This window comes from Pseudonaja textilis, chromosome 15 (genome assembly GCF_049901715.1).
Source record: "Pseudonaja textilis isolate UNSWEBS1 chromosome 15, rPseTex1.2, whole genome shotgun sequence".
NCBI classification, from domain to species: Eukaryota; Metazoa; Chordata; class Lepidosauria; order Squamata; family Elapidae; genus Pseudonaja; species Pseudonaja textilis.
This window is the reverse complement of record NC_142004.1, coordinates 898,573-913,331: the sequence shown is the minus strand read 5'-3', so window position 1 is coordinate 913,331 and position 14,759 is coordinate 898,573. Positions and strand designations below refer to the sequence as shown.

The following is a 14,759-nucleotide window of genomic DNA, read 5'->3' as shown; positions in this document are numbered from 1 at the left end:
TTTTTATATATCTTTTTTAATACATAGAAAAAGTTTGTGATCAAAGGTCCTTCATGCATGTATGAGGAAGTTCCAGATTTTAACACAGAAGGGATGGTAGATGTTGCTTATTGGACGCCAACGCTTCAATCTGGCTTTCTGCACAAGGAGGCATTTCATCAAACCTTTAGATTCTTTATTGTATCAAGTCTCTTTTTCAGCAGCTCTCCAATTTCTTGAACCGCGTGCTGGTAACTACTCTGGACTTTCCCTAGCGCAGTCTTTGTAAACTTCCTTTCTTCCTGGATGAAAGAAAAGGGCACGCACACAAGATAAATCAGAACCCAACTGGACGGACACCTGGCTTATTCCCATAAAAATCTCCAGGGGATGATAAGCATACATTACAACCGTCTTTGAGTTTCTAAGAGGAGAAGCTGGCAAATGACAATTTTTAAAGGAAGAAAAGAGTTTAAGAAGGGTGCGTGGAGTTGGAGCAGCCGAAGTATCTGTGCCAGGAACTTCAGACTGGTTTGCCAGCTGCAAGTTTTTCCACACACAAACATTTTGAGCAAAAAGCTGAAAACTGAACAGAAAGAGCAGGACAAACGCTGACCATAGGAAAGCACTGATCTAAAAGCCATTATTTCTTACCTGCAAGAGTGAATTATTGTCTATGTACAGCTCTTCAAGTTTAAGTGCAGTTAAATTAATTTCAAGCCCTTTGAGGTGATCTATCACGTTGGAAGCGAGCCTCTGGAGTCCAGAAACATAATCTTGGAAGCTGGTGAACACAGGAGGCTACAAAGACGTGCGAGAGGGGAAAGTGTAAAGAGGCCTTCCTTGGGCCTGCCCTCCTCCACTGTTGAATGAACCGTACAGAGCATTTGCTCTCGATGATCAGGAATCAGAAGTCAAGCTGTGGCTTGTGGGAGGGCGGGAGGAAGAGGAGGAAGAGGAGGAAGGAGAAAAGGTGCCAGGGTCTAGCTTACCATGGCCACGCTGCCTTCTTTTTTCTTCTTCTTCTTCTTCTGCAGGCTTGATTTCCAGGGCCGGAGGACGGCGTCCGAATAACCGCAGACCCACAAGACGATGGAGATGGTCTGCGAGGAGGAGGAGGAGGGGGTGCTTTATAGGGCCGTTGCTGCCTTTTGCAGCAAAGCAGGCTGGGTGGCTCCCACCGCCCACACTCACCTCCACAAAGAAAACCAGGTTCTCTAAAATATTTGGGTGGGTTTTGAAGCTGCCCTCCCGGATTTCCAACAAATCACCTTTGCATTTATTGACCTGATCTTAAGAAGAGAAGGAGAGAGAGGGGGGGGTGGGGGGAGAAAAACAGCTTGTGAATATTTAATATCCTTTTGCAAAGCAACACCGACCCCCCATCCCTTCTCTTTGCACCCCAAAGCGAGTCCACCAGCAAGGAAGCAGCCTTGTCAGCTGTGAAGCAAGTCAGAATTCTCGGGGACTTATTGGCAAAACTGGCATACCTGTTAGTTGCTCCAGTAACGATTTCAAACAATTTCCTATTCGCTCTTGAATTGCTGTGGAATCTTCTGCAAATAAATGAGGGAGCCAACCGTTTATCCAATCAGAAGAGGCTTATCGTAAATGCACAAATAAAGGGGGGAGGGGGGGCGTGTTAGAGGGAGCAAAAGGAAAATGCAAGAATGGCACAACTCAGTCGTAAAAGTTGTGGACTTCAACCAAGTTAAAAGTTGCCACGGTTGGACAGTACGGGACTCATCCTTACTCCCCACTCTCTCCCTTCAGCCCCAGATGGAAGGAAGTCGGAGGGCTTACCTAAACCATTGGTATCTAATTCATAAATTTCACTAACTAGATAGAACAAGCCGATTTGGGACTGGCAGCTCCCACTGTCAAAGAAGCTGGCCATCCGGGAAGGAGGGGGGCCGAGGACCGGATACTGTGGAAGGAGGAGAAACACAGCGTATCACATACTTTCCCCCCCCCAAAAAAAAGGACAATGTTATTTGTGATTTAACCCAATTTGTGTTATTGCAATTGGTCTATTTAAAAAAAAAAATTCAGTGTTCTTTCCCAGGCCCGTACCTGAATATTTTTCTGTAAAAGCCACTTCCCCGATCTCACTGCATCGTCCAGCTGCCGCAGGAGAGTCCGGACGGTGTCAATCTTGGAGGAAACTCCATTCTCGGTGCTTTTTTCTGAGTTCTTCGGCTGGCTGCTGTGGCCGAGAGCCGGCAGCCCACTTATTAACCGTAATGTCAGGGACCGAATCCGCAACCAGGTGGTCTCTTCCTCCAAGGAGTATTTTCTGTGCTCTTCAGAAATATTCCTGAGAGAGAAATGGAAAGTGGGAGAAGTTAAATCCAGAAACCTATACGCAAGCCGCCTGTTTCTTTTTTTATGCCTATCTCCTGAAACTTGGGAGTCTAACTCAACAACATTGGTGGTCTCCCTTCCCTTCCATCCACAAACTACGGTAAAAACTTATTTTAATAGACATTTTGCAAGTCCGGGGGAGGAAAATTAAATTAAATCCAAATGGATGTAATGTATACCATTTGCATACTTGTGTTTTGTTATTCCTTTTGGGTCATTATGCAAATGCACACTCTTCTGGAAACACACCCAAATAGGTTCCTACATTGGAGTGAAATCTGAAGTAAAGAGCCGCCTTCTGAATGGAGCTATGGAGCTTATACTTAACTGGATCTATTATAATCCAGGGTGATCTATTTATTTCAGGGGGCTGGATAAATACCCAGGGTAAAACCTACACCGTCCCTGGATGTATTCCTGTTTCCCTTCAGATCATATAAAAAAACTTCTCCCGCCCAACATAAACGTTTGTGCTTACTTGTCTTTCGGGTCCCAATTAAATAGGACAGTGAGGTCTCTATTATCCCGCAGGTCTTTCCAGGGAATGTCATCCTCTTCCAGACTTAGGCCCATGGATTTAATACTTTCTTCCAAACTTGTTGATCTGGTTCATGAGGAACCGAACAGAAAGGCTGGGTTAGGCACTTAAAAGAGTTTGCTCAGGTTTGTTCAGGGTTTTTTTTTTTTTTCCAATGTGGCCATCAAAAGTCTCCCGACTGCAAGGGAAAACGCAGCAGGTGACGGATTGTGTTTTCATCAAAAGCCTTACTCTCTATGAAAACAAGCCAAACATGGCCAGGTATGCGTGCAGAACACGTAAATGAACCATTTCCAGGGTGCTGCTGTCAGTTTCCTGGGTAGAAAAAGGGACCCGAGCCCAATTTCAGGCGTTGCTAGGAATCCTCCTTCCGTTTTTACGCAGTATCTATCGCTGCTACGCAAACCTGACTCGTGTTTGCCGCCTTCCCAGGAAAAGCCCTTGCCGCGTGACAGACCTTTCTCTGGACTCACATATTGGCTTCCAGGAGGAGATCCAGCAACATCCGTTCCGTGCGGACTTGTGCAAAGTGAAGGGAGGCGTTCAGCCTGTTCCTGAAAGCGATGAATTCTGGGATCTTCTCAAACGCACCGTATTTATAGGCCTGAATGATGTATTCTGAGGTCTGCAAAGAAAGCACGGGGGGGCCTCAAGGCTTGAGGACTGCCCAAGGGGGGGGTGATGTAGCAACTGACCCAGGGTGGGGCGGGGGAATGCTCAAGAGGCTCTTTCCAATCCTTAGGGGCCCCCCCAGCACTTGTGCAGCCTTCACTCTTGAGACTTGTACAAACTTTCATGAGCTCGGTTTTAGGTTCAGCCTTGACAGCTGCTTTCTCAAGAAATTTGGGGGACGGGAGGGTGGAGAGCAGGAAGCGCTGTGGCTGAACTTCATCAACCTCGCAGGGCTGGCACAAGGACAGCGGAGGAAGTATGGCCAAGGGCTTGAAGGTTTACAAATGATTCGTTCACTCGTGCAGGTATCGACCCAACCACAAGTCCATTCCTCCTTCCCTCCCTCCTGCTTCTCCTACCAGGCTCTGGGTATCTACGTGAGGCCGGGCAAAGGGAGAGGAACGGTGGGAAGAGCTGGCTCTGCTTCAGAGGACTTTGCACATGGGTCTCTGAAGAGGAGAAACGGGTGCTTCCTCCTGTTCCCACACTTACATCTTTCTGGTTGGAGTGGAAAAACCTGAGTGCAAAGTTGCAGGATTGGGACGCAGCAGCATAGTGGCCGAAAGCTGTGGAATAGCGGGTCAGCAGGTATCTGCAACGCAGAAGGCACAAACCAACAAATCAACGAAAGGGGTGCTCACAAAAGCAAGAAAGCTGGCTCAGCTTTCCCAGCGGAAGGAGTATAGTTTTGGGGGACCCCTGCCGTTTCTTCCCATTATTCCCCCCAAGTAAGGGAAACCCGGCGACTGATTTTAACCAAAATTTTCATTTTGGATGCGTAACGAATCGTCTCAGTTTAATAAACTTGGGTTGTTACCGAGATATACCCTTTTAAGATACTTTTGCCTGGATGATGGAATCTTTATTTACCTCTAGGAACACTTGAGCAAAGGGGTGTATTGGAGGTTGCTCCAGAAACTTTAAGGTCTTCGCTGCAAAGGGTCACAGCGGCACCTCTCCTTGCCCCAAGACCCCCACGGACCCTTCCCTAGCCTCTGGTGAATGGAGGCGAGACCAGGCAGACCTTCCCTGCCCAAGAGAGCAGCTCCATAAAGCCCCCTCCAACAAACACGCCCCCAGGAAGAGGGGCGAGTTACTCACCCGATGGTATCGTGTTGTATGTGCTTGGCGTCGAGGCTGGAGTACAGCTCCACCACGGGCTCAAAGGCCCCCAGCATGCAGTAGATTCGGATGAGCAGCAATTTGAACTGGGCGTTGGAAGGGCTGGAGGTCAACCCTTCCTCTAGCAGAGTCAAGCACTGCCAGACAGCCGATTCCTCGCCTGGATGGGGGAAGAGGGTAAAAACACAGCCGTGAAGCCGCGCGTGAGGCGAGAAGACAAGGAAGTCCAGTTTTTCTTCAAAGCTGCACTCCCTTTCATAATGAGGGAAGAAATTCCAAGATTTAATGTGTAAAGAACACCTTTACGATGCCCCCAAACTCCAATTCTTCTGCTGCTTTAGCAGATAATAGGCTCGATCTAGTCTTACGTGAAGAACAGAACCCTCCCTAATTTTTCCATGGCACACGTAGCTGTAGAAATTGCTTGAGCTTCACCCGCTGAGTTTTATTGTTAATAACTTAAGCAAGCTATAAGCTCCCCTTCCAAAGTTATTTCTGATCACAGACAGGTGTTGTAATGACATACCTGCTTCCAGCCAGAGGTCAAGCAGCAAATGAACAGCAAGCAAGCAATAGTAATCTGAAAACTGTAACTCTGTTTTCAAACAGGATTTTCCTGGGGCGGGGGAACAAAGCCACAAAACAGAACATTTTATGCTTTCAAACATGAGCTACCTGGGTAAAAACGCCATTTAACATTTCTTGCAGGTTTACTTAAAATACTAAACTTCCAATTCTCCAAAGTCCAAATGTAACAGTGACCAGATTTAACCAGCAGGGCTAAAGAACTTGCTAGTCGGTGAGTGATGGACTAGAACTCCTCAGACAAAGGTTTAAGCCCGACTGGCGAAGGCCAGGGCAGACCCCACGAATGGCCGCGGGGCCCTAGAAGTCTCCTCACCGAAATCCAATCCGTGCCGATAACGCAGCATCAAGTCCTGGACTGCTGCCAGTTTTTGAGCTGTGTCGTCCATGTTGTGGAAGAGTCCAAGCAACCGTGTCAACTGCATCACACACAGGTGCTGCTGCAAAGCTTTGATATTCGCTGGGAGCGCAAGCCGGCCTTCCGGCGGGACAGAAAGGGGGATGACCCCCAACAACTGGTTGATGAACTGCAAACAGAAGGAGAGCGGCCTGTTATAAACACAGCCCCGGGAGCCCAGGAGGCAGGAGGCGGGAGCTGCCGGTGAGGCTACCTTTGTGTATTGCGTGGACGGAAGGAGGTCGACGAACACCTTGAGATCCGTAAAGCAGCAAGGTTTGTCCCCAAACATCTTGAAGTACTGGAACATGAGCTCTTCTGGGTTGCCTAAGAAATAAGGAATCAGCGACTGAAAAGCGGCACAGTCGGATTTTGGATAGTAAAACTGTCCTAATATTCACGAGGTCTCCTGATCCAATAAAAAGCCAGTCAAGGCCCAGAAAACCGCTCAGGAGAGTCTGCGGCAAAGCAGCTTCCCAGTTATTCACCAAACTGGCTTTTGGGGGATTCTGGGACTTGAAGTCCCTCCCCCATCTTAAAGTTGCCAAGGTTAGGAAGACCGATTTAGGGTTTACTTAATTAACAAACACTTCCCGTGCAAAGCCAACCAAGCACCTAAAAAAATAAAAATGGGGGGCCAGGAAGGGCAACGCAGGCCTCTTTACCCTGTGGCATTAAAAATACAGCCCAGGGACTCCCCCACCCTGGGCCGGTTGTTCCCCCCCTTAAAGCAAGTAAAGGTTCATTCAGGTTTTCTTCTTCTTTTGAGCACCGAGGATCTGCACAGAGACGTGAGCACACCTTGCACTACTGCGACTCAGGGGAGCCTCGGCCTCTGCGTGTTTATCTGCCTCCAGGAAAACTGCCAAGTTTTATACTAGAAGGAAAACGGCCTCCCCGGTGACCTGCTGGATGCCTGCAATTCTTGTGCAGAGTTTACATCAGCTGCTGCAAGTCCCCTGACCCTGTCTCCCCCTTGCCCCCGCCCCCCAAGAGGCTCTACTCCGGCACCCCTGCAGCCACCCTTACCCAGTTTCTGTTCTTCAGGGTAGCCTCTGTGCCGCAAGCGGCTGATCAGCTCCAGCTGGGCCAGGTAAGGTCCCCGAAGTGGGCGGGCGCTGTTGGACTCGTGGATTAGCCGCTGTTCAATGAACGCGACGGCCTGCTCTGTGCTGTGATGCACATCTCCTTCCAGAGAACTGAGCACAAGAAGGGCAGTGAGACCTAGTAGCTCCTGCCAATCTGTCCAGCTCCACGACACGCCTCTGCTCCCTCCTTTCTCCTTCTAGTGAAGATATAAGCCCCCCTCCCTCCCAAAGCCCTCCAAGGGGAGGATACTCACTGCTCCCCTTCAGCTGGAGGCGTCCAAGCCATGCCGATCAGCTGAAAGAGGGAATCGAAGTAGACCATGTAGAACTGCCAATCATCTGGGCTACAACAGACAAAAGGAGGGGGAAGCAAAAAAGCTGAGGGACAGTGGAGGAGGCCTCCCTCTCTCGCTGTCTCTTTTGTGAGCGTTCAGGGGGGGCCGGCCATGGAAGGAAATCAAAACCGTCCCCTGAAAGGTTCCCCCCCGCACCCTCCAGTGGCCGTGCATCGTGTGGCTCGTCTGAACACGGCAAAAAGGAAGCGCCCGGATGAATGATGCGTGCAGATCAGGGAGCCTTTGAAATGGCCAAGGTAAGTGAGGGAAAGGGTGGCTTGTTAACCAGGCCCTGGATTGGGGGGCAGGTCAAAGAACGAGGCAGGTCAGGCTAAGCAGTTCTAGTCGATGAGACGGACGATGCCTCCAAGTGTAAAGTGTAAAAAGGAAACCAAATGTTCAAAGCCAAGAAAAGGAAGGATTCCTCTTGGGGGCCTTCTAAGGTTTTTAGTAGCCTGGGGAACAACCGAAAGGCAACCGAAAGGATGCGAAAGGGCTGCCCAAGGTACGGCAGTGACGGCCCCGCCTACATTTCCTTACTTTTTAAGCAGAAGTTTCCTCGAGAGAGCGTTGCACTCTGGCCACTTGCCCAGCTTCCTGTACATCTCCATGCACTTGTTTTCTCTGCTCTGGAGCGCGCTGGTTAACTTGTCTAAATATAACACACGCACACACACACACACACATCAAATGAAAATGCGCATTAAGGAACGTGACGGTTTCAGAAACGAAATCCCCCTTTCATCCAGCAAAAGTGGGGCTGCAGGGAGCCAGGGGAAGTTTCCGGGGGTTTAATTTCAAAACGGCCCTTATACAACGCCAGGTGCAAAATAACTGGCGCAGACACACATTTGTAGGTGAGACCATGATAAAAGCACAAAAGTTTCGCAAATGGAGGCAACACTGAACTGCAGACAAGCCTCTGTGTGACAGATTACATCTCTTTAACAAAGGCACTGGAAAATTTTACCTCCCAGTTTTCCTCTCACAACATCCAGAGCTTCTTGGTATTTTTCCAAGCGTTCTAGAATCATGTAGTAAAGTTCCACCTAGTAGAAGTGGACAGCAAGAGGGAGAGATAAATCAAGAGGAGAGAGAGCGTAACTTGCCACCATTAGCTCCACTAATTTATCTTCGGGGTTACCCTTTAAGAAGGGGAGGGATATTTCTTGGACCGATAAGTTGTACCGTCAACTGAAATAATTTTATTGCAACTGACGTTGGCCTTAAATAGAATTGGAAAAAAGTCTTACTTCTGCTTCAGCTTCGATTTTATCTTCTTTCACCATTTTTTCTACCATCCTTTCAGCTAGGGGTAAAAACATGGTTTTTGAGAGCTTTTCATCCTGCGCAGATATTGACTGCAAGAAAAAAACACAATAGAACTGCCATATAGAGAACCAGCCCACCGTCTGGCTAACATAACACCGTTGCTGTCTAGTTTTTCTCCAGAGGAGCTAAAGGAAGGAAGGTGAATCACACCCTTCTTTCCAATTCACCACAGGCCCAATTCAGAGTCTTCAGTCCGGGTGAAACATTCCAACCAACGACAGAGGAGCGACCAGCCAACTGGCTGCAGTTTTATGCTCACTATTCCAGAAGAGCGACGACAGGCACCTGACGCAACAGGCGCTCCACTGATGCGGATGTCCCACAAATACAACGGAGCAGCAACTTTGTAAAAATAAATGAGCCACACTGCGTAAGACTCTGGCCATTCAGCTGTCCTGACTGCTTCAAGTGACAGTCAACTTGTCAAGATTTCACCCAGTTCCTCAAAGGACTCCAAGTTTCCTTGTAAATCCTCAAGCTAACTTATGAGTCTTAAGCACCAACTCCAGAATTTAGGCATTCAATGGAAGTGAGAGAGGAAAACACAATGCGGAGTTTCTTTTTCCCTTTTCTTCACCTCAGAATGGGCTGCAGGTAGCACTCACCATCCCTGCTTATGTATGACTCAAATGAAAATTTAGGGGTCTGCAGAAGATCCTTGCATTGCCCAGTCGAGAAATGTTCTCATTTCACAGCATCCAATTTGTTGATCTAATTGCACTATGAAAACAAGATTTAATGTAGCCCACTCTCAACCTATAACCCTAACCACATGCTCCCTGTAGCTCTAGAAGACACCAAGTTAAGAAAGGTGGTGCCGCTGCGTTACAACCTGTGCTTGCAATGCACGTTATCTATTTCTAACGTCTACTTAGCATTTCCACATATTTTTATGAAATCTGGTACCTACCTGCATTATCAAACTCATCACAGACCAAAAATAGTATGGGTTTTTAGGGACAATCTTGTAAAGAGCCATTCCAGCCTGGAAAAGAAGAAAGCATAAATCAAGATGCTTCACAGAAAAGGACCCGCTGGTCAAAAGCTACCACCTTCTAGCCAACAATGACCTCTAAGGAGTCTTTTCACAAGTTCAAAGTGTTTGCTGACAGGAAGGGAACGAAGGGTGGAGGTTCCCTTCCGTTACATTTTGGACTGCAGGACTGCAACCTAGGTGGGCAGGAGCTGCCACCCCCCTCTTCTGTCTCCTCTGGCCCCAGCTGCTCCTTCAGGTATTTGCTTTCAGAGGGAACAGGAAACAGCAATCAAAGCTCTGCCGTGACCTGAAACCCCCTGAGGTCATAGGGACTTCCTTCCAAGGGAGCCTCAGCAGCTCCTCAGGCCAAAAGAGACAGAAATTCTGTGAAGAAGCCTCTGTCTCCCCGAGAAACAACGTCTATAATGCTGGCAAGTACCTGCTGCATCTTTTTATATTCTCCGACTCTTGCATAAGCCATGAAGAGATGAGAATGATATTCCTCACTGCTGGGAACTTTCTTCACAGCTGCCTCGTAGAGTTTCGTGACCAGCTCGGCTGAAAGCAGATATTCTAAGCATTAAAAGTAGGCAGGTGAAGAGCCCTTTCGTTATCGGAGCACCTGGAGACCTTCTCTTTCTTGGGGTGGCACCGGGGCTTGGCATCTATAGACCCCAAGCATCCCAACGGCAGTATCTACTCTCAGCTGGCAGTCTGAGGGATCAGGTTTAGCCTCATTCATTCCCCAGAATGTTTTGGGGCTGTAATATGGGAAGTGTATGAAAATGGTTCCCTGGCCTAGATGTTGGCCATTAATACTAGGAAGTCCTGCCACCAGCAAGCAAAACAACAACAACTACTCATTAATTCAGAAACTGTTTCTGCTCCACACCTCTTAAATTCCAGCAAGAATGAAAAATAATATTTCCTTAATCTTCACTAAATGTAGCTAAAGATCATCCTTCTGCCTTTGAATTAAGAGTTATAATTAAAATCTGGGCAAAATAGGATCTGTGGTCATTTTTGAGATGGTTCTCTCTTCCATATATTGAAGAAAGGGCCGATGAGACGCACGTGGATTGGAAGGAGAGATGGACTTCTTCAGAATGAAAATAAAAGGCCTAAAGGGGTAAGACTAGCTGGGAAACGTACGCCGGTGCATCTCTCGATACAGGATTGTCAACGCCTGCAAGGAATTGTCATCCGTGGGTTCAAGGGCTGCTACTTCTTGGGCCAAAGTAAACGCTTCTTCTTGTCTCCCAGTTCTTTGCAGGCCAATTGCTTTCAAAACCTGCATGCAGATCAAAGAATAAAAGGTTTCATGGTAGCTGTCAATAAGAAGGAGGGTCATGAAAAATCCCATTCCAAGAATAATCAACCAAGAAATGGATTGGTGGGTCAAATGTTTAAATCTCAGAAGTTGAACACCAACTCCGATTTACCTTAGGATACTAAGCCATGATGAGATGGACAAATATGTTGAAGAAGAAGGACTTCAATCAACTGGAGCTTATGATCAGCATGGCAAAGGTCATCTCACCAGACAGGGGACAAATCAGTTGCAACAAAGGGAAAAAAACTGCCCCACCAAGGATGACTTCAAAGCTTAGCTTTAAAGACTGCAGCTCTGGTTGTCTGACCCAGCCCAACCCTTTCTAGGGAGGCGGCAGACAGAAAGCAGACTCTGGCCCTTGCTTATTCAAGATTTAAGACAAAGACAACGTAAAAAAAAATAAACGGTGAGCTCACCTTAGCACAGTGAAGATCTCTGTGCTTTTTTAGCAGTTTGTCTGCCTGCTGGATTGCCATTTTATTATTGCCATTATCAAGATAATCTAAAGAAAAGAAGGGAGAGAGAATTACCACAGACTATAAAGTTGAGAGTCAGTTCCCTGCCCCAATGGCAGGGTTTCCAGGTGAGCTGGTCTACAATTCCCATCCCTGCAGATGAGCTGGACTACAATTCCCACCCCTGTTGTAATGGGTGGAGTAACCGAAATAGGCTCCGTCTAATACACCAGTAGGGCATCCTTCTGAGAGCAGCTTATTCCCCATGGAAAAGTTTTCTTGTTTGGATTAGAAGCGAGTGGCAGGTCTTGGTTTCTGGTGGGAAATGAATGGGTTCTGCCCTCATGGGGGCTTCCTCTGATGTTTGGTGACCTCTCGTGGGGGTCAACATCCTTAAGTCTAACTCATTCTTTCACAAGCCATAGTTGGAAGGTGTTTGGTCTCCAGCTCCCAATCTGACTTGCTGGAAGAGAAACCAGCCAGAACTCCTAGTTATGAGGGGTCCTTGATGCTCTCTGGTCGTTTTCTCCTTTATTGGTAACTCCTCATCCATCGATCATACTGAACAAACCCATGGGAGAAGCTCCTAGGTATGGCCTAACCAATCTTGCTGGTAAGAGGAACAAAACAGGTTTTTTTTTATGATCTAGGATGAAGTACAAACAATATGAATTCCATCTATGATAGATGCAAAAAGAGACTCTTAATAAGGAAACTTTATGGATATTTTGCCACCATATGAAAGGAGCAGAGAATTAAAGATGTGACGGTCAACCACAACAAATTATTTCAAAACTGCTAATTCAACTCCTTAAATATTAAATATGATTCTCAGGCTGGATTTGAGAAAGTTAACAAAGTTTAATGAAGCTTCTATACAATAGAGTCTAGACCATAAATTAAAACAAAAAGCAAACACCAAGGGAAAGACTTTTAGCTCTCGTTAAAGAAAATATTAAATGAGATAAAATCAGAACTTGTCTGGATATTACATTAATTGTAAATGGAGTTATATCCCCCAAACAAAAATGTTTTTTCATGACAGGTACCAATTAATATTAACAAACACACTGTTTTGAAATATTATTCAAAATAATACTAAATTGTTTCCAATCTTTTCCAGCATTGTCTTTCGATACAGAATTTGTTCAACACCATAGTGTTCATATCTCCAATTTAGAAACATATCTGATATGTACATAGAATGCTACGCATTTTTAAAAAGTGGTTGAGAAACCTACTTTCCCATTAAAGAGACTGACTGCTCAAAGATTATTTTTAGGAGGCATAAGGCAGTTTGTCAAATGTAATACAAAGCAATTCTGACCTAATTCTTGTGAAAAGAACCAAGTACAGACAAAACCCTGAAAATGTAGCTGTTGACTTTCATGAGAAATGCAGCAACAGCCAGGATAGCTGAGCCTATAAAGATGCACCGTTAAAATTTGCTTTATCAGAAAAAATTTCAGATCTGCCCCAAAGCAATGCTCTCCCGACTAGCCTTTTTTAACTGACAAGTTAGGAAACACTGATTTTAGGCTGAGCTTTCTCTTTTTTGAGGCTCTCCTGTCAATACTACTTTTTATCTTATTCATCGATCTATGCAAAACTGTAAATAACCCTGTCCAGTTTTAGCCAATACAAAGATAGAAAAGTGGCAATGTGCAATACTGTACAAAGCAATTTTCTTAAGCAGCAAAAGTAAATTTAAAGCCAGGGGAGAGACAAATTGTCCTGACTGCTGCCTCTGAATGAAAGAAACCATTCCTCGTGAGCTTTAATATGAAGCAATTGAGTCAAACAATGTGAGGGATATGTATAACCTAAAGCAAAATAATAATACTTGGACTCAGTTGGAAGATCACGCTTATAAGAAAGAGGCTTTCAGGAGGCATGCTGAAAGAACAGCTCAAGCATCTCACCAAACTATCCTGATCAAACAACAGATATATCAGAAATCTTGTATTTACAGGTCAGTCTTTACAAAAGCCACCTAGGAGAACCAGGCACCAAACTTTTCTAGACAGCCTGAGTTGTTTTCACTGTTCTGTTTCTTGTGGACCAAAATAAATACATTTTAAATATATATTTTTCACTGTTTTTTTAACTTCTTCATCAAACGGAGCAAAAAGAGCACTAGCGGGTGGAATCTTCAGAAGTTCACCATCTAAGTTTTAAAGTCACCTAACACCCTGGGCGCTCCAGTGCAAAGTTCTCACAATCAGGAGAGGAAGTCCTGCAAGAAGCTAAACTTCATACCAATTCCTGTTTCTGCAGATTTAGTAAGCTCAATATCTCCTTATTCCCATCCCTGTGTGAATTCTAGATCAGCCCTCCAGGGGATTTCTGAATGGTGCCTTTTCCCTCCCCACTCCAACCCCCCAAACTCTGTACTTGGTCAGCAACCCCTGAAAAATGTGGGAAGGAGGGGTGTGTGTGTGTGTGTGTGTGTGTGTGTGTGTGTACACATATATATAAACATGCCTATAAAAAGGAGAAGCCAAACATTTTATGGTGGCATCAGACTCCTTCTTTCTAAATCATAGGCAGCTGAAAAGGGGCAATAAACCACATTCTTTGGGGACCCACCACAGAACTGTGGAAAAGCAAAAAAAAAATACTTTAAGCAGGCTGCCTATTAATAGAACTAAAATCAGCACTTTTGATAGCTGGACTTACACTCAGTCCAGGGAATCCTTTGCACTCCCTGCAACTCTATTGATGAAAAACTTTGTTTCATGAGGACGTGGGGTCCATCACGCAAAAAGAATGGGGGGGGGTCCTGCTCCCCAAAGGCTTGGATATTGTACAGTTATAGAGTAGCATTGCTGGACTTTCAACCCTCCTTTCTTTTTGGGGGGGGCGGGGATCGTCTCTCCATGATTTCACCAGGTAAAACTTGATGGAGATTCTTTGCAGATTCTCCCCTCCACCCAAAAGCTTTCCCAATAAAGATACTGGGGACCTGGGAAAAAGGGGGGGTTCCCTCACTCCCCAGATTAAAGGTTTTTGCTAGCCCCCAATTTAAGGCCACTGAGGGGGAAATTATTCCCAAAAGCCCTTTTAAAGGCACCTTCGTCCCTCCTTGAGCAAAACCAAAGCCTAAAAAGGGGGTCCCGACCCAAGAGGGATGGAAGGGACCCCTCTAGATGGCACCCCGGATCCCCTCAGAGCGCGCCTTACGCCCCCCAAGCAGGGGTCCCCTCCCTGAGGAAAAGCCCCCCTCCGAGAGCGGCCTGCTTCCCCCTCCTCCCACCCCCGCCACCCAAGACGGGGGTCCCGGGAGGGGTCCCGGCTTCACGCGCGGCCCGCGGAGGCGGCCATGGAGCCCGGCCGTCCCCTCCCTCTAAGCGGGCCCGGCGACGCGTGCGAGGGGAAAAGGCGGGAAGCGCGCGCGGGGCCTACCGTAGATGGGCCGCAGGCGCCGGTCGTTCGGGTCCTGCACATGGCCCCGCGCACCCGCCGCCGCCGCCGCCGCCATGATGAGAGCGCAGAACCGCAGCGCGCAGCCTCCACCGCCGCTGCCGCCGCCGCCGGGCCTGCCCGCCTGCCCGCCCGCCCGCCCGCCTCTGCTCTCTCTCTC

The 14,759-nt window shown here is 47.1% G+C and overlaps 1 protein-coding gene across 2 annotated transcripts; it reads right to left on the bottom strand.

Annotated features, from left to right (window-relative positions):
• On the bottom strand, positions 1-14,733 carry NAA25 (N-alpha-acetyltransferase 25, NatB auxiliary subunit). Of its 2 annotated transcripts, none has more exons than XM_026719460.2 (24): positions 14,582-14,733; positions 11,138-11,223; positions 10,541-10,679; positions 9,828-9,946; positions 9,323-9,397; positions 8,334-8,441; positions 8,051-8,129; positions 7,621-7,732; positions 7,000-7,089; positions 6,687-6,856; positions 5,872-5,984; positions 5,577-5,787; positions 5,202-5,291; positions 4,655-4,835; positions 4,046-4,145; positions 3,355-3,506; positions 2,822-2,947; positions 2,053-2,296; positions 1,783-1,906; positions 1,470-1,535; positions 1,174-1,271; positions 972-1,082; positions 634-780; positions 1-281 (listed from the first exon to the last, which is right to left on the bottom strand). In XM_026719460.2, the coding sequence occupies exons 1-24, from the start codon at positions 14,655-14,657 to the stop codon at positions 159-161; spliced, it is 2,940 nt and encodes a 979-aa protein (XP_026575245.1). In that variant the 5' UTR covers positions 14,658-14,733; the 3' UTR covers positions 1-158. The 2 variants fall into 2 exon arrangements, with proteins under 2 accessions (XP_026575245.1, XP_026575246.1); XM_026719461.2 differs by having other exon boundaries at positions 8,334-8,389; positions 14,582-14,717.
• Between the last annotated feature and the right edge of the window lie 26 nt (positions 14,734-14,759).

What these genes read in the sequence shown, in the direction of transcription:
- NAA25 (XM_026719460.2), bottom strand. Translation starts at nt 14,657, where the DNA reads ATGGCGGCGGCGGCGGCGGCGGGTGCGCGGGGCCATGTGCAGGACCCG. An exon ending in TGATGAGTTTGATAATGCAG is followed by an intron (nt 8,442 to 9,322) that starts GTAGGTACCAGA and finishes TTTTTCTTGCAG; the next exon opens with TCAATATCTGCGCAGGATGA. An exon ending in AGGAAACTTCTGCTTAAAAA is followed by an intron (nt 7,090 to 7,620) that starts GTAAGGAAATGT and finishes TGTCTGTTGTAG; the next exon opens with CCCAGATGATTGGCAGTTCT.